At 42.8% G+C, this 19,902-nt stretch overlaps 1 protein-coding gene across 4 annotated transcripts in view; it reads left to right on the top strand.

The window, feature by feature from the left end:
- The window catches only part of MAPK7 (mitogen-activated protein kinase 7), a 735,466-nt gene that overhangs the window by 108,438 nt on the left and 607,126 nt on the right, over positions 1-19,902 (top strand). For 2 of the 4 annotated variants that reach the window (XM_044083376.1, XM_044083369.1), the window contains exon 2: positions 5,310-5,513. In XM_044083376.1, coding sequence (XP_043939311.1) covers positions 5,321-5,513 — 193 coding nt within the window. In that variant the 5' untranslated portion in view covers positions 5,310-5,320. Of the gene's footprint in view, positions 1-4,740; positions 4,949-5,309; positions 5,514-19,902 lie in introns of those variants that run through there. The other 2 variants (XM_044083383.1, XM_044083392.1) reach the window with 2 other exon arrangements.

Below are 19,902 nucleotides of genomic sequence, written 5' to 3'. Positions count from 1 at the left end.
GTGACCCCAGTTCCGACATTGTCTTCTTCAGTTCTGGGCTCCTATTCCTCTTCAGGCGGGCCTGCCTTCTCGGTGATGGAGAGAATGCTTGTTTCGGGAAGTGCTCCTCTCCTACATCGGACCTTCCCCCTGCTCCTTATGAGCTGCAGCTATCACAGGCCACCCCCAGGACACCGAGAGCGCAGGCCTCAGGAAACCCCTGTACAGGGTAACCTCCTTTCTGAGTCTTCTTCAGATGCTCCCACTGAAGAACCTCCTCGGAAATGGACATGCAAGAGGAAACGCATGGACTCCCCGGAGGAGTCCCTCACTGAAGATACAGATTACGATGATGTGGAGAGGTCCCCACGGTCACCCCTTGATGATGTCTCCTTTGGAGACATCCTGAAAATTTTGAGGCAGAGGGGTGACTGGAAGTCCTCCAACCCTTCCTCGGAGGAACCCATATTCCTGCAGGCCTTCCGCTCTCGGCCCTCTACTTCTTGGGTGAGCCCCCCCGCCGATGACCTAGTCAAGCTCATCGTGCAGCAGGCATGGAAGAACCCTGACACCATTGAGGCCATTCCCCGGAGACCAGACAGGATACTCTCCCCTCCAGAGGAACAGCCCCATTGGTTGAGAGGCTTACCAGTAGATGCTATGGTGGTGGCGGCTACCACAAAAAAGGACCTTGTGGAGCAAAGTCTTGCTGTCCACCCACCCAACAGAGTTCTGGGTGGTGGACAGGTTAGGGAAGCGAGTTTTTGCTTCAGCGATGTTTGCTGTTAGGTCTCTGAATTACTTGGCACATTTTATGAGGCTCCAAGGAGATCTCGTATCTGAACTCTCTGGGACCCCTCGCGGGTCAAGTTTCGGATGGGGTACGTGATAAAGTTGCTACCCTAAAGTCAATTTCCAACTTGTCCATGAGGTTGCTGTCCCACACAACCAAAGGGGAGGCTAGAGGTGCAGGTGTAGTTATGAGACGCCACGCCTGGATGTGCATTTGTGACCTTGTGGACTCCTTCATCTTCCTTTTTAAATGCCTCTATTGAATCCTCCGCTTTGTCGGTTCTAAAGTGAAGGACACATTGGCCAGCTGTGAGCAGGACGGAAAAACCATGTCTGCCATTAGCTGTTTCTCCAGGAACCAGAGGAGTGAAAAGATGTGGCACAAAAAATTTCAAGGCCCTTTCTGTAGTGCATGTGACAAGGATTCCCCCAGAGGCAGAGGGGGTTCAAATAATGGAAGATGCCCCTTTCTGGGCAGAGGGGGTCCCCGAAACCAGGGCTCCAGGGATTCTTTCTCTGGACAACCTTTTCAGCTGTCCTGAAGCGCTGCCTGATTGTTGTCTTCTGGAAGCAGTCTGGGCTTGTTCTCTCTGCACCAGAGCTGCCTGGCTCTCTATTACAAATGATCAGTGGGTGCAGAGAATAATTTCCAGAGGTTATTACATCCCCCTAATCTCTTACCCAGGTCCTCTGAAATCCCTTCCTGATGTTCCACCCAGTCAAAGGGAAGAGGCAGCTTCAGAAATAAGAAAGCTGTGTCGAAAACGAGTCATCCAGCAAGTCCCCCCAGACCAGTGTGGATCCGGTTTTTACTCAAGATTCTTTTTGATGCTAATAAAGACCGTGGACTGGTGGCCCATTTTGGATCTCAGCCAGCTGAACAAATCAGTAGTTCAGACCAAGTTCCGCATGGTCACGATTCAATCCATTCTCCCATTTCTGTGGGAGGGTGTGTGGATTTGTTCGATAGACCTCTGGGATGCGTATTACCACATCAAAATGGACAAACGCTCTAGGAGTCTCTGCTTCCAGCTGGGAGCCAATCATTACCAATTCAGAGCCCTGCCATTCGGTCTGTCGACGGCCCCCAGAGTGTTCACGAAATGCCTAGCAGTGGTGACAGCTCATCAGACTTCAAGGATTCCAGGTGTTTCCCTATCTAGACGATTGGCTCCTCTCCACCCCCACAAAGCGCCTACTGGTCAGGGCCCCCCTCTGCTACACCCTTGCACTGGCGGATTTCCTAGGCATCACAATTCCCTGAGAAAAATCCAACCTTTATCCCACGCAACAATTGGAATTTATAGGAGCGGTATTCAACACTCAAACAAGCCAAGTCTTTCTTCCTCCTCACAGACTTCTGAGATTGTTACAAGTACAAGTGATACTCTGTCGAAGGAAGGTATCTGCAAGGGAAGTTCTTTAGGCTCTGGGGTCTATGGCAGAAGCCATTCCAATTTTCCCCCTAGCAAGATTGGATATGAGACTACAACATTTGGTCCTTTTGTCCCAGTGGATATCCAATCTCCACCCCCTGAAATCACAGATCCTCATCACCAACTCCTGCAAGCAAGATCTCCTCTGGTGGATGAGAACAGACGAAAATCTTTGGTGTCGCCCCTTCCAGACTCCCCAACCCAATGCCACGGTGACCACGGATGCTTCCCTGATAGGGGGGGCACTTCCAGGGAAAGACGGTCCAAAGCACGTGGTCTAACCTAGAAGTCAACTTGCATATCAATGTCCTGGAGTTAAGAACGGTGCTGTTAGCGTTGCAGGCACTTCATCCGCTCCTTCCGTCAGGAACAATTGACATCCAGTGAGACAATATGTCAGTCGTCTGGTACATAAACCAAAGGGAGAAACCAAATCCTACCCCCTATGTCACGAAGCAATGAGAATTTGGCATTGGGCGATAGCTTCCAACCGCTTTTTAATCGCAACGCATATCCCGGGGAGCTCCAATATGATTGCGGACAGGCTGAGCAGATGCATCCTCAGTCTACACGAGTGGTCTCTCAACCTGAATGTGACGGCAGAAATCTTCAGCCTTTGGGGCCAGCCTTGTTGCGATCTTTTTGCCTCCCCCTCAAACAAAAAATGCAACAGCTACTTTGCCCTCTTTCCCCCATGCGGGGAGTCGCCGAGAGATGCTTTGACTCACGATTGGCCCACGTGTCTCCTCTATGCTTATCCTCCAATACCTCTGATACCCTTATTTCTAAGGAAAGCTATTCGGTTGAGAAGCAAGGTGATCCTCATTGTCCCTTTCTGACCTCATCAAGTGTGGTTTTCCTTCCTCCGACCTCACTTGTTACAACCTCCTTGTATCCTGGACACTAGTCAGGATCTAATATCTCACCCACAAGGACTGACTCCCCCATATATATCCATTCTCAAGCTGACAGCTTGGTTTCTCCACTTCTGTTAGTCGCCAGGCAGGAAACCCTCTCCTCTTCTGTCTGGAATATTATTCTGGCCTCCCATAAACCATCCACCAGAAAACTCTACAGAAACAAGTGGAAAAGATTCGCTATCTGGTCAAATAATCAGATGCTAGACCCCTTTTCAACTCTTATAGCCACCATTCCTCACTATCTGAGTTGTATGACAATGGGGCATCAGCCTCTACTATTCGAGTTCATTTAGCAGCTATTTCCAATTTCCATAATGATTCAGATGGAGTCCCTCTTATCTCCACCAGACTCTGCAAGACATTTCTCAAGGGAGTTTTCCATAGCTGATCTCTATTAGGCAGCCTGTAGACATGGAATCTCTCCCAGGTTCTCCAGTGTCTCTCTCTCTTCTCCCTTTGAGCCTGCCGCAACATGTGATCTAAAATTCCTGTCGTGGAAGTCTTTGTTTTTGGTTGCGGTCACATCAGCCAGATAGATATCCGAGTTACAAGCCTTGTGCACCAAGAGCCCGTATCTAATCTTCCATAAGGACAGAGTATCCCTTCGTACCAACCCATCTTTTCTCCCCAAAGTGGTTTCCGACTTCTCTATTAATCAGTTCATTGAACTCCCTGTATTTTCCCAAACTGCTCAAACAAAGGGGAATACTGCCTTCATTCATTGGATGTACATAGACAACTACGTTTCTATCTAGACAGGACTAAGTCCTTTCGCAAGTCGGACCAACTTTTCATTTCCTTTTCTGGCCCTAGACTGGGATGCACTGTATCAAAAGTTACTTTATCAGAATGGCTCCGAGATTGCATTACCTTTGCATATTCCCTTACGAATGAATCCAAACCTGGTCAAATCAAAGCTACTTCAGCTAGGGCCATTGCAACTTTGGTTGCCTTCCATTCCAGGGCTTCCATGGATGACATTTGTGCAGCAGCCATTTGAGCTAAACCCCATGCCTTCATCAAGCATTACCAATTGGATCTGGTCTCCAGGGGAAGAGCGGTCTATGGCTCAATGGTTCTCAGGAATGTTCTTCCATAAGGGCCACCCAGGTTCTCCAAGTAGCTTGGGATTCTGTCCCATCAGTGATGAATAGGAAGAAGATTAGCAACTTCAGATAAAGAAGTTATGTCTTACCATAACGTTCCATCTGAGTTGTTGATCATCTTCCAGTCAGCACACCCTCCCACTGTCCCTCACCAAAGGCTCCTTGTGGTGTTTCAGGGTTTCTGCGCAGAGATGGCCTCTATCTTTCTGTTTCTTCTATATGTTGCATGCAAACTCGATCTGATGTAACTGGGAGAAGGGTGTTGTGGGTAGCAGCTTAGCTCAAGAGTTTTTGGTGTATGTGAGCTTGGTATTAGGCCGACTCTGTTCTGAGGGCTCGGAACCGAACCAATCAGTGATGACTGGAAGATGATCAACAACTCAGATGGAACGTTATGGTAAGACATAACTTCTTTTTTCCTTTCTGTATTCTTCCTGGGAAACCTTTGATGGTACTTGCTGATGGTCCTATTTTTTTTTTATCTGTTTGCTAACCAGTTAGCCGACTGGACAAAGTGTCCATTTTCATTGGCAACTTGGAAGCTTTGTCTGCTCAGTGTCACACCAAATGGGGTGAAAGGAATCAAATCCTGTACCTTTGACATCAGGAAGCAGTTTAACAGCTGAGTGCCTTAATCCTCTGCAGTAACTGGCAGACATATGAAGTGGGGAGGGGTCTTCATGTGAATTAAATATCATCCAGCTCAGTTCTTCAGGTAAGGTGAATGATTTCATCTGCTGAGTAATTACAGCTGTTTGGTGCAGCATTTTCATTGTATAGCATTTGCTTTGCATCAGTTGGGCATATTAAAATGGCTTAATGTCTGGGTTTTTCTTCACTGGATTTTATTCAATTTATGAAACAAATTGTTGAAAAAATGGCATCTGCTTAGCATACTTGGAAGTTCTAGGATGTTCCAGTAGCTACAAATATTGGTTACTTTGTTAATTTGACCTTCGAGCCTTGCAGGTGGCTTAACCAGTTTTCTGGGATTTGCTTTTATGTCCAGTCCAGTTTGATGTATGTGCTTTGCTGTAGACTGCTGTATTACAGCCTTTCCACATGCTCTTTTACAGAAGCAGGCCTAATGGCAGGACAGAGAAAGGAAGAGGATCAGGTGAGGCAAGGGCATCCAGTTGCTTCCACAACAGTGGCTAAAAATTTGGCTATTCTCAAAGCTCGTTCCTTTACATTCGATGTTGGAGATGACTATGACATTATTGAAACTATTGGAACTGGAGCATATGGGGTTGTCTCATCAGCCAGGTGCAAATCCACAGGTAAGCAGCTCATGACAGCTGAATGCACCTCCAGGCATTTCTGTGGTTAACTCCTACTGATGCCTGTAGGCATCAAGTAATATTGCTTGTTCGTATTTGCATTAATTCCATAACCATGCTACATACAAAGTATCAGAAATTTTCATCTTAAGGTATGCATGATACAATTGTATTGATATTTGACCTCTGTCTAATGCAGTTAAAGAGATATTGAATATTACTTGTATTTACTTATTTATTTTGTAATTTGCATATTTCTCTTAAGTATCTCAGCATTCAGATAACACGGACAGAACTGCATAGCCTCTTATGAAAGCTCACAGCTATGTAAAGAAAGTCCTGCTGGCAGTATGTGTCTTGCTTGAATGGTTAATGAGATATCATAAGCTGTTTATACAACATTAAAAGTTAATACTCACTGCCTTTTTTGGCTTATAAAATTCAGTTTACAGCATCAATTTGAGTGAATGCCACCAATGTAAAAATTAATTTATCCTTAATAGTTAGCTAGTTACATTTTTTTTCTGGTAACACTTAACAGTTCCAGATATGAGTATTTATTTGAACTGCAAAGTGATAACTTCATTTTTTAAAGGCTCAAGCCACATCCACTGGGAGTTGAAAGTACACTCTCAAAATAGCTGTACTGGAGGAAATGGGTTTTAACAGAATGCGATCACAGCCCTTTAGTCTTGTCAGAACATGGTTGATGTAGCGATAGTGTATACCATAATGATGAAAAATGAAGAGTCTTTCTGGTGGTAGAGGTAGTATTTTAACAGTTTCTTGAGATGCGGTGCAGTACCATAATCTTTACCAGTGAATTTTGTGCATTGCTTGAAAAAACATGTCAGTTCATGAGCTCTCTTTAGACCCACTTTGACAAACGGATTTCAAGGAGGAATGCATTGTTTTGACATAAAAGCAGAAAGGTTATCTAAGACACAGGTATGTGGAATGCTAGGTAAATGCACATTTCTCAAGAAAAAAGTTACAAGCTGTCCTGCAGCTGTAACATGTCTTTGTCTGCTGCAGATGTTAATACCTTTTGTTGTGGGAAGAAGTAGGATCCACATTAAAGAAATGTGTCTAGATTTGGATTTAGTTATCTTAGAGCAAGTAGATGAACAGCCAACAAGGTTTCTCTTCATCCACAACATAACATGATGCATACATGATGCAAAACACATAAACGTAAAGTAGTTTAATTTGTTAAAGTTAAGTAACCTGTGTTAACAAAACTAGTTGTATGCATATGTTATACTGGCAGTGTATATATAACTAGTACTAGTGTGGAATCTAGGCATCAGGTATACAGCTGAAGTATGATTCCATCACACCAAGGTTCAGTCACTAGTTTTTGTTGGGCCAGATATACTTTGCAGTGTAGCTTGAATCTGCTTTTGTGCTGGCAGTACTGCCAGTCTGTTGTCCTAATGTAATGAAATTAATTTATAACTACAGAGTAGTTACAACTGACAGATGGCACTGCTGCATGTACTGTAATAGCCAAGTAAAATATAACCCATTTTTAGTAATTTTGTAATGGTGGCTGCAGGTAAATTGACATTGCTGTGTAATCTGTAGTTTGCATAGTTTGTAAAGCTTATTGAATAGACTCGATATACTATCATAGATGTAGTTTATAAAAATATACAATTTAAATATTTTATTAATGAAATTACTCAAGGTGACTGTAGTGTGTGTGTGTGAGTCAGAGAAATTCAGCAAACCAGTTATGCAGGGGAAAAATGTTTTTTTGTTCAAAATAAAATTAAGTCATTTCATTTATTTTTTACCTGAGGTAAAACACTGATCCAGGTGCACCATTTACATGTTCAGCCCGTGGATCCAAGTTGACAAACTATCTACAAGCATTAAGAGAGAGAATTGTTGAGACATAACACAGCAATAAATGTTAGTTAACTTGAAGCAGTTAACATTTTATCAAGAGAAGATTAGTGCATATTTACATTCAGAGAATAGCTCTAAACGTACAGGGATGTAGGGCGTTCTACATAAGCATCTGCTGACGGGTAGAGTGGAGCAGTAGACCAGAAATAATGGACGAGGTAAAGTGATTACTGCAAAGCCACTTGCATTTAAATTCATAAGTAGGTATCTTTTGACTTGTTGTCTGATTTGTTTGTAGGAGTTGATGGATTCCATATTAATGGATAGGGCTTCCTAGATCTCGGTGAAAGAGTGAAGAAGGTATGATCTGTGCAGTGGAGTTTAGTATAGTGTGTTTGTAAATTTTGGATTGTGGGTGGTTGGGGGATGGGTGGATGACCTCCTGGGGTTGTTTGTACACGTACATTTGCTAAGCTTGTTGGGAAAGAAGAGAAAAAGGACATGTGGTTCAGTAGTTTAGTAACTAGAGACCTTCAAAATCACCTTTGCAACATACACATCTGTCTCTGTTCCTCTCCCAAAGACTAACATAACTTCTTTTCATATCTCTTCATCCTAAGTATATTACTACATGTCTCCCAATACCTTCGCCCACCTCATACTACCTCCCCACCATCCTTGGTGCCAAACTCCTGTCCTCACCCTCTAACTATTTATTTTCTTTGCACCCTTTCTCCTCTAACTGGTGACCTATTACTAGCCTTTCGTCTCCACCAGCCCCTACATCTCAAACTACATCTTCCCTATATTTTTTTTCGCATTCTCCTTAGCTTACCTCTAAACAACTCTCATACTCCTTACCTAACCTTTATACATCTCTCTCTCTCTCTACTGTAGCCTACCTAGTCTCTAAACATCTTCTGTAGTGTACTATTCCTTACCTACCCTTCCTCTACATCTCATCTCTCTGTAGCCTACCTAGTCTCTAAACATCTTCTGTAGTGTACTATTCCTTACCTACCCTCCTCTACATCTCATCTCTCTGTAGCCTACCTAGTCTCTAAACATCTTCTGTAGTGTACTATTCCTTACCTACCCTCCTCTACATCTCATCTCTCTGTAGCCTACCTAGTCTCTAAACATCTCCTGTAGTGTACTATTCCTTACCTACCCTCCTCTACATCTCATCTCTCTGTAGCCTACCTAGTCTCTAAACATCTTCTGTAGTGTACTATTCCTTACCTACCCTCCTCTACATCTCTCTCTACTGTAGCCTACCTAGTCTCTAAACATCTTCTGTAGTGTACTATTCCTTACCTACCCTCCTCTACATCTCATCTCTCTGTAGCCTACCTAGTCTCTAAACATCTTCTGTAGTGTACTATTCCTTACCTACCCTCCTCTACATCTCTCTCTACTGTAGCCTACCTAGTCTCTAAACATCTTCTGTAGTGTACTATTCCTTACCTACCCTCCTCTACATCTCATCTCTCTGTAGCCTACCTAGTCTCTAAACATCTTCTGTAGTGTACTATTCCTTACCTACCCTCCTCTACATCTCATCTCTCTGTAGCCTACCTAGTCTCTAAACATCTTCTGTAGTGTACTATTCCTTACCTACCCTCCTCTACATCTCTCTCTACTGTAGCCTACCTAGTCTCTAAACATCTTCTGTAGTGTACTATTCCTTACCTACCCTCCTCTACATCTCATCTCTCTGTAGCCTACCTAGTCTCTAAACATCTTCTGTAGTGTACTATTTTTTACCTACCCTCCTCTACATCTCATCTCTCTCTAGCCTACCTAGTCTCTAAACATCTTCTGTAGTGTACTATTCCTTACCTACCCTCCTCTACATCTCATCTCTCTGTCTGTCACTGTATCCTATCTCCCTCCATCGCAGTACTCCTAAACAGAAAGCTGTACCCCCTCGCACATGAACTCGCCTATCTTCTTACTATTCACATTATTATGTATCCCTGACAGACCCTAACCCCAAATTAATACTCTCTCACAGCTAAGCTTTACCATGTCTATTTATTTTACATAACAGTACTTTGATACATTGTATAATGTCTCATTTTTGATTACACATACAGGTTGGTACAGCATGTTACAATGCCTATTTATCTTGCATAACAATACTTTAAGATATATTGTATAATATCTCATTTTTGATTGTAATATGCTATACCAGCCTGTATGTATAATGTCTATTTATCTTGTGTAACAATGCCTTAAGCTATTGCATTTCCTCTCCTTCTTGATTATAATATGCTGAACTAAACTGTATGTTTTAATATATACTGTATATTGTCAAAAATTATGTACTTTATGTGGAGCTTTTCTCTCTGGGCCTCCACTGAAAATGGGTTTCTGACCCAGTCGGACTTCCCCGATCAACAAATGTCAATAAATAAAAGAATTGAATGGTTGTGAGTAGTAGTGTTCTGTGTTGGCTAGGGAGTCATTTAGCTTCATCATAGGTGGTACAGTGGTAATGTTCTTCATACTGACCAGTCCTGGTATAGCCTAAGCTAGAAGCTTCAGGGCACCTCCATGCTCCCAAACTGTTAGCTTGAGCTGAGCTGACTAAATGACAAGTTTGGGCTCCAAGCCTTTCAGAGCTTTTCTGCCACTAAAGAAAGCATTCCTTTGTTTTCAAAGATCGAAGAGTCAACTTCTGCTGTTCCATTGCTGGACAGATAAGTTCCCTTTGGGAGACAAAACCTTCCACATATAATTTTTTACTGTAAAAACTCTCATTCCTGTTAAAGAAACGTATTTCTAAACTAGAAATATTTTGACTGTCAAGCAACTTTGCTGTTCTTCAAAATGGGAGAGCACTTTTGTGTCTGACAGTTTAAAAGTTACTTTAAACATTCTAAAACTTTTTCCTTTGGATAAACTGTGTTTAAATTACATTTTTTGGGCTGATAAAGTTTATTGGAGTGCTTTTTAATGCGTTTAACTGGTATATTTTACTTGCCTGTGCTGCTTAGTTTATCCGGGAAAGAAGCACCATTTTCAGCTTGAACACACTACCAATTCCATGGATGGATCTTTTTGCCCCAGCTTAGCCAGAATGTTGTGCTCATTCATTGGGAAGATGCGTCCCTTAATAAACCTGTTTGCCCCAACTTTCCTGTCAAAAAGAAACTGAAAACCATGTATATTCTCCTGGTGCACTAGACAGGATTAGTTTATCAGGTCTGGCTCTGGATCTTGTACAGGTAATTGACCTTTCTTATAACGTGGTTTCTGGTAAAAGAAAAAGGGATTCCTTTTTTTCCTCAAGAGATTCAAGAAATTGAATCTGGAGAGGAATGTGATAGAGCAGATAAAGTTTATTCTCCTTCGATTTCTGATTCAGACTCTGAGGAGAGCATGATTTGAATCTCCCAGGGAGGGATTCTCTTTCTCTGAGACTACTTACAGAATGTGCCATTGTTTTCAGTAGGAGAACACTGAGGTCTCTCATTTCCTCAGAAAACACTGTGAGCTAGTACAACTGGAATTCACAGAGCCTCATCCCATCCTCCTAGTGCTGTCAGCTTTGGAGGATGTGTTTGTCACAATCTGTGGTGTCTGTGTCAGCCAGCCTGCTGCACCAAACAAAACGGAATACATAAAGTTCTTCAGTCTTTCAAGTTATTATGCACTCATCCCAGACCAGACCCAGTAGCTATAGCTTTAGTCCGTCCAGCTGCTGTCAAGCATTTTGTTAATTCTAGTATTTCCCATTTAGGTAAGAATGAACAGTTATGTTTTTGAAAAAAAGTTTTCTAACATATGAGCATAGCAGTTCAGAATTCTAAAAACTGAAGTTTATTCTGACTGTTTGTGAACAAATGAGACTATTTTAACTGCAGTTCCCTCCTTTGAGGAAAAATCTGCAATGTGTGGATTAGTTTATTTTTCTCAAGTTTCTACTCCTTGTTTAAAATGTGTTTATAACTGTGTAGATACTATATCCAGAGCTGTCACCCTTGGTACTGTGCTGAGGAGGTATGCCTAGCTGCATTCTTAGAACTTCCCAGACGTAAAAAAAAAATTAGATTTTCTTTTGGGTAGAGGTTTAGTTTTTGGACCCTCTGCTGCAGAGCTCATCAAATAAATGTGAGGAGAGGTAAGTTGTTACAGGGAATCTGTCAGATTTTTCAACTATCCTTCTTTACTTTTTCAAATAAGTTTTTGCTTCCTCGTCCAGTTTTGCAAGGAAACAAAATGAACAGTCTTAAGCGAAATGCTGATAAGCAGATATTTAAAAAACAATGTCAGGAATGTTCCAAATGGAAAGCATGAACTCCTCCAGAGCAGAGGACAGACAAATACGCCAGGATAACTATACAAGGGACCTTGTCCCCCCTCACCCCACCCTGCACCTTATACCTTTCAGAGAGTTGGAATCTTTGTTTCTCTCTTTGGCAGATTGTTTCAGACAAAATGTGTTCTGAGGCTAATTTAGCAAGGTTATAGCACGGCAGTGGGAATTATTCTACATCTACCAGACCAAACCTCTCTCTTCCCCCCCTGTCCTACAGCATGTGCTGTCTGAGGGGGTAATAGAAGCTGTTATTTCTTCCCAGTGGGGAAAAGGATTTTATTCAAGAATTTGTAGTGTCAAAGAAAGAAAATGTCTGGAGACCAATTCTGGATCTTTCTTTCCTAAACCAGTTTGTGATAGTGCCCAAGCTCAAAATGTTTTCCCTTCACAACTTGTTACCCTTTCTTCCTCATTTCAGTTTTTTTTGTAACCTTAAATTTAAAATATGCTCATCACATTCGTATTCATCCAGGCTTCAGGTGTTTCTTAAGGTTTTGTGTGTTTGGAACATATCAGTTCCAAGAGTTAGTGTCTAGCTCCTGTCATAGCCCATTGAAGGCTACAGGATATCCACATTTTTCCATATTTAGATGACTTTATTTTTGCAGAGTCTTTTTCAAAAGTGTCAGATATGTCTTATTTGGGTGAAAGATTTCCTTCCCAGACTGGGACTCCCAAGAGAACATTCAAATGTCTTTTTTGTCCCCCTTAACATAGGATTGTGTTCCAGGGTATCTGCTAGCCACCGCAGTGCAGACTGCTTTTCTTCCATAGGCACAAAATATGTCTATTTAGATCTGTTCCAGGGTTTCTTACTCAGATTTCAATCACTGTGAGAGAATTTTTCAGGATTGCGTGTCTTATGGCATCTGTGATTCTCATGATACCTCTGCCAAGGCCACAAAGAAACAGTGGTATCTTTAGTCTCACTAGTCCCAGCATTTGTGAGATGAGAAGTCACTTGGAGACATCAAATGTCTCTGAATCCAGATGTCCCAGTCTCCCCTCCTGCTCCAAAGCAGTCAGTCACCACAAACTTTGCTTGGGGGAGCAGTAGCAAGGGGGATAAAAAGTACAAGGTATTTGGGACAACAAAGACTGATACAAGCACATAAACATAAAAGATGTTTGCCCTTATCAAGGCACTCAACTCTCTGAATTATCTCTTATCTCCAGAACCACTTCAACCTGTTACAGATGATGTGGTACATAAGCATGGGGGAACTATATTTTGCCACGTATGCAGACTAGCCATGCTAGCCCGGGATATAGCTTCACAATACAATCTTACTCTGTACGCATCCTACATTCCATCATAGCAGAATTGTGTGGCAGACGAGCTGAGCAGGACAAAAGCAGACCCTCGTGAATGGAAATTAAATTGGGGGGGGGGTCTTCAAGATTTGACTCATCTATGGAGAGTTGCTCAAGTAGACCTTTTTGCCTCCTGTCTGAACAAGTAGCAGGCAAGATACTGCTCCGGTTCACCATGCAAGAAGGCCTGGAAGACCTATGCCTTTTCTTTTTCTTGGACTGGAGCACTGATTTATGCTTTTCCAGCATTTCCATTGATATCCAGGGTACTTATGAAAATTCAAAAGGAATCCCCAAGATCATTGCGGAGACTCTCTTCTGACCCAGGCAGCAGTGGTTCTCCCTTCTTTTGGAACTGGCCAGAGACTGTTATTGCAAGCTTCTTTGCAGACTGGATCTACTCACACAAGAACAGGGGTGCATGATACATCCCAACCCCAAACAACTTCAACTGACTGCCAAGATGATAAGGTCTTAATATCTTTGAGGCAGATGTGCAGCAGGCAGTAATGCAGACAAGAAGGCCTGCTCCTAGAAGACCATACATTGATAGATTAGTAGTAGGTTAACTGCCCTTGTGGGCCATTTTAAGCCTGATTTAGTTATCCCACATGAGAATCAAACCCTGCGCCCTGTCTCTGTATGGTAAACATCTTAACTGTTATGCCATCCTCCCATCAAATAGAAAATGTTTTCTAGTTGCCAACAACATGGACCACGCCCATTCAGGACCAGTGTTTCTCTGGTTGTACAATGTTTGTGTGAGTTACTTTCCTTTGACCTGCCTTCTCTTCTGTCAAGGAATTCCAAAGTTAGCCATTTCAGCATGTTTTTCCCAACTATCCCCCTCTTTCAAGGCATTCTTATGCCAACATATTTTTGAAACGGGTTTGCATAAGAGATCTCCAAGAAAATCAGTAGCTCCTCCTTGGGATCTGAGTCTCGAGGAATGTCTTTTGTGTTTGAGAAGCTAACACTTGCTCCATTTGAAACATCGTATCTGGCTGATTTGAGGTACTTAACATGGAAACAGTTTTACTGATTGCTGTGACATCAGCAAGAAGAATACCTGAGTTGCAAGCTCTTATGGTGGGTCAGCCTTATCTCATTTTCAACAGAGATGGTGTTCTATAGGCAAATAAAAATAATTAGTTCTCAAAGTGGTATCAAAGTTTACTTTAAGCCAGGCCTATCCGTCTTCCTGTGTTCTTCCCTGAGCCCAAATATGAGGGAGAAAAGTTACTTCATACCTTATAATTCTTCAGATAACTCTGGTAATAGTTTGACAAAACAAAATCTGAGAACTTCCAATCATTTGTTCATCCCTTGTAAAGGCAAGAAGTGGCAATCTGTGTCAAAACAGACCGTTTCAAAATGGATAACAGCAACCACTGAGCAAAAAACCGCAAAATACAACCCAAAGGTGATCCACAAGTTTATTTGTAGCAAATTCTCTTACTCTGACGTCTCGGCCGTAGCCTTCAAGGAGTAAAGAGCCATAGGAGCACACACATTTTATATACCAACAAACAATAATTGAATAATTATCCACTTAAAAAAATTTATCAAACTAGTACAATAAAACAATAAAATAATTAAATTAATACCCTCCAGTTCATTTCTTCATTTAACCCATGCGGGTATAAAGTGCCAAACTTTAAAATATAAATAGCCTCTTTAAACATTAACTGTTTTTTAAGATTATTAACATCGAAATGAGAGACATTCACTTTTTCCAGCACCTGTACCTTTTAACCCCTCATTACTGCCTTGATGAATTTTTTTAAAATGCATAGGTATTCAATGGTATTCAATGGTATTTATTACTGCTTGGTTGTAACTTGATTAAAGTGTAGCTATCATTCAAGTCTTTTGGATTAAGCACTTGGGCTTCAGAACAGTTGTTTTACATTAGGAAGGTTTGTGGCAAGCACTGTGGTGGCAGGACAGGTAGCTTTCATCCTTCTAAGTTGGGAACTGCTGATTGAGAGCCCAGTGTCCAAGTGTATTAGTTCTGGTTTAGGCACTTGGGCTTCATGCCAGTTATTTTACATTAAGAAGGTTCGTGGTCTGCACTCTTGTGGGAGAAGAGGCTGGACTCTGCCCTTCTGAGCTGGGAATTTTCTGGTTAAAGGTTTTTAGTGCCTGAATATTTGAACTGTATCTTACTGAAATTGGTTCACCTTGTTTGCTCTAGCATAGACTAGATCCAGGCCTACTGAATCTAGCTTTGTTTATATGCTTGTTGTTTGTTTGCTTGTTATTTCCCTGGAAGCTAATTCCACCTAATACGCAACTTCTCAGCGCTTCTGTGGATCACTAGTGATATCTGCATTGCTTACTGTACTTATTTCCTTGTTTCACTTGAAAGAAAGTTACTGTTTGTCGTTTTTGCATTTAGTTACTTGTAACACATTGCACTCAAGTTACCTGGCACTTGCTCACTAAAGCAATTATATAAGTCAGCACTAAAAATTAAAAGCACTACACCCTCACTCCCCACTGGCCCTTGTTTTCAATTAAGGATTTCCCAATATTATTCTAGCATGTCCAAAGGTCAGTTGTCAATCTCCTCTCCGGTCCAGCTGGTGAATCTGGGAATCTTGAGGCAATGTTATAACTGCCTCATGTACACAGACAACCCTCTCCTCCTCCCACATAACACAAATACTTAAGAGAGATGCAGCTATTTAGCCAAACTGGAGGCTGAGCTCTCTCAACTCAGGACTGGCAAGACCAGACAGGAGGAGAAGGCAACTACACACACCACAAAACCAGCCTCACATAATGCTACCACTCCACTGAATCAAACACATAAACACACAAAGACATACTCGGAGGCTCTGAGTAAAAATTTACCTAAACAGCAGAGGCCTCCAAAGCAGACACCCAAACAACTGCTACCTCAAGACACCCCACAAGCAACACATAAACCACAAAAGCAGTGTGCAAAGCAGTCACAGCCCTTAAGGCCAAATACAACACCAAACATACTTGTCATAGGTGACTCCATAGTCAGACACACTGACGTCCCACTCACCAGGCTGAACAAGGAGAGGGTCACAGTAAGCTGCCTATCGGGCGCTAGAATCCGCCACATAACACAAGCACTCGGGTCACTCCATGGCAAGTACAAATATGACACAGTCATTGTCCATGCTGGTGTGAACGACCTGAGACGTACCTCCCTGGACTACATGAAAAGAGACATAGAGGAGCTCTCTGATTATGTAGCCCAGGCAGGTATGACCCTAACCCTGAGCAGTATCCTTCCTTCACCAAGAATGATGCCGCAATGTAGAGACAAGATGATCAGCTTTAACAATTGGCTTAATGTCTGGTGTCATTCAAAGGGGATCCAGTGTCTGTCTGCCTGGGATGACATGCTTGACAAGCCACGCTGCTTCGCAAGGGACGGCTTGCACCTGTCACCCCTGGGATTCCGGATATTGGCTAAGGCTCTTGCCACCCCCATAGTGCCTTTTTAGGCAAGGCTCAAATTCTAAACCTACCACCCTAGAAAACAAAAATGGGAAGAAACTGAGGGTAATGCTGCTCAATGCCAGAAGTCTAAATCTCAAAATGCACGCACTCGAGGCCCTTCTCAGTATGGAGAACATCGATGTCTGTGCTGTAACTGAAACCTGGTTCAAGGCTCCTGAGAGCACCCGGCACTATTAGGTTTTACCTCATATCATGCGTTCCGGCCCCAAAACCCGGACCACACCACAAAAGGAGGGGGTGTATCCATATTCATAAAGGATACTCACACCTCCAGGTTGGTGGCAACGCACGAAGCTTCGGAAACCATCCAGGTGCAACTAACCATAGGCAAAACTGCTCTACAAATTGTAGCATGCTACAGGCCACCCTCTCAAACTCAGGAACCCCACACAGCCTTCCTGAAGACACTGGAGGGTATAAATGTATCTCCAAACACCATCATATTGGGTGACTTCAACTACCCGAATATAGACTGGGAACATTACTCAAGCCCTAACTTTCTAGCTCAACGGTTCCTGGAGTTCATAAATTCAAATGCCATGGAACAGCTAGTCACTGTTCCCACGAGAGGAGAAAATATACTAGATCTCATTGTCACAAACATGGGGACAAAATGCTCCACACCGGTAGTATATCCCTCATTGGTGAGATCTGATCATAAACTAATCTCACTGGAAATCCACATCCCGCCCCCACCCCAAGCAAAAAAGACCATAGTGAAGAACTTCTCTAAAGCAAACTTCACACTACTCAAGACTGGTGTGGTATCCTTCAAGGCCCCTGAGCCAGAGGAAACCACAACCCAAGCTGCGGAAGCCCTTACAAATGCCTTCTATGAACACCTCCAGGACTGCATGGATCAGGCAATCCCAAATAAAACCAAGACTCTTTCCACAAAGGGCAAACGTCCAGTCTGGTGGACCCCAGCCATTAACAAACTTTACAATAAGAGGAGAAAGCTATTACATGATAGAACAAAATCCATAAAAGGGAAGTCACCCCTGATCATTATTAGTAAAAAATACGAGCACTCATAAAATCAACTAAGGCCAATTTTGAGAGAAAAATTGCCATGGATTCAAAGGACAATCATAAGGCCTTTTTCAGCTATGTTAGGAACCTGGGTGGAAACTCCCAGATATGCTCAGAATTAGTCCAAAGTGATACAAAAATCACTGAACCCACAGACATTGCCAACATACTGGCAGACAGGTTCAGTGCAAACTTCACCCCCCCCCCCTAAAGGAGAGATAACTATCCCAGCCGAGTGTAGCCTCCCGGACATCTCAAATGCGCAGGTGAAAGCTGCTCTCTCTAAAGCTAAAAACACAGCATCAATGGGACCGGATGGTGTCCCCGGCTGTGTGCTACACGAGCTAAATGAGGAATTAAACCCGCACATAAGGCAGCTGTTTAATCTCAGCCTTACCACAGGATACGTGCCCAAGGAGTGGCGACGGCAACTGTGGTCCCACTCCACAAAGGCGGTGCCTCTACGGACCCTGGTAATTACCGCCCCATAAGCTTAACAAGTCTAGTCTGCAAAGCTATGGAGAGGATCATAATGGAGCTCATAAACAAAGATATAGGGGACTTGCAGACATTGGACCCGACCCAGTTTGGCTTTGTCAAGGGAAGATCATGCCTTTTGAACTTGGTTGACTTCTTGAAACAGTCACCAAGGCCATTGATGAGGAAAGGCAGTCCATACAGCCTACCTTGACCTTGCAAAGGCTTTCGACACAATACCCCACTCGGGTATTGTAGAAAAACTTACCAGCTTAAATGTAAACCCATATGTCACAAGATGGGTTGCAAACTGGCTTAAGGACAGAACCCACAGGGTTAGAGTTGCTGGCGCTGTGTCAGACTCCAAGCCGGTCACAAGTGGTGTCCCACAGGGCTCGGTCCTTGGCCCCCTGTTGTTTGGCATCTACTTCTCAGAAGTACAGGCCAACATGGGAGGAGTTTGGCTGACAAAGTTTGCAGACGTCTGCAAACTGGGCCATAGTGGAAAGTGCATCGGACACGGATATCCTTCAGAAGGGACTCACGGAAACAGATAGCTGGTGCCAGAGCCATGGCCTGAAGTTAAACGCCAAAAAATGTATAGTCATACCCTTCGGGAAAAACAAGGTAACCCCAAGCTACCATATAGGTGGCAATCCACTAAGCACAGAAGAGGTTATCAGGGACCTGGGGACCCAGGTTGACAGTGGCCTTTCTTTTGACACTCACATTGCTAAAGTGGTTAGAAAGACCTTCTACATTGCCCACCTGATCATGAAGGGATTCACATCCAGATCTAGTGAGGTCATTGTTCCCCTGTACTCTTCACTTATCAGACCAATGATCGAGTACAATGCCCCATTCGGGATGTATCTCACCCGACATCTGCAGCAATTGGAGAGACCCCAAAAGTTCCTCACCAAAAGGATAAAGGGACTCCAAAATCTGTCATATGCTGCCAGATTGAAGAAACTCCAGCTCTATTCAGTCGCATACCGTCTGCTCAGAGGTGACATGTGCCTGACATACAAGGCCATGTCCAACCCGGAATTAATGGACATGCTCCACCTCAAAAATCCAAATCCACCAAAACCACTAGAGCAAGCGACTTAAACCTTAGCACGGATATAAATAGGACGTGCTGGAGGGATAGATTTATCACTCAGAGACTCCCTATGCTGTGGAATAAAATCCCGGTCCATGTGAGGCAGAGCACCTCGCTGACTCTGTTCAAGAGAAATCTAGACCTGTGGATGGGAGATCGTAGGTTTACCCCAGGAATCAACTCTGTGTCACTGCTGGACAGAGGCACAACAAACTAATGGGCACAGTATTTTTTCATATAAGGGGTGGCGTAAGCCACAATAATTTGGGCTAGGCTTATAAATGCCTTAGGGCAGATAGCCTAGTATAAACCTATGAACCTATGAACCTATAGCCACAGAACTTTCTTCTTTATTATTGACAGTGTCTCTAGCATGTTCCATTAATCTAACTTTAAATGCCTTTTCCTTTTTGTTTCACCAATATAAAATTGGTTACAGGGACATCTGAGGGTGTAAATAACACCCTCAGAACTGCAAGTAAAACATGTGTTAAAAAATACATCATTCATATGTGGAAAACTCTTCACTATGAACTTACAAGCCTTGCACTTACCACACGTGAAGGTCCCCTAGATAATATATTATATTATAAATACATAGAGGGCATAGTAAATTTACTCCTCACTAAAAAATTATGTATGTTCTTTCCTCTTCTAAAAGAAAATCCTAATTTTTCTTTTAACCAAACTGACACATTACCAAGGGAAATAAAATATTCCCAATAATGTCTCGCCAATCTATCATTTCAATACTAAAGCAACTATATGTACTAACA

Source organism: Protopterus annectens, chromosome 1.part1, assembly GCF_019279795.1.
Source record: "Protopterus annectens isolate FY-2018-M chromosome 1.part1, PAN1.0, whole genome shotgun sequence".
Lineage (NCBI taxonomy): Eukaryota > Metazoa > Chordata > Ceratodontiformes > Protopteridae > Protopterus > Protopterus annectens.
The sequence above is the reverse complement of the archived record's forward strand: the minus strand, read 5'-3'. Positions and strand labels throughout refer to the sequence as shown.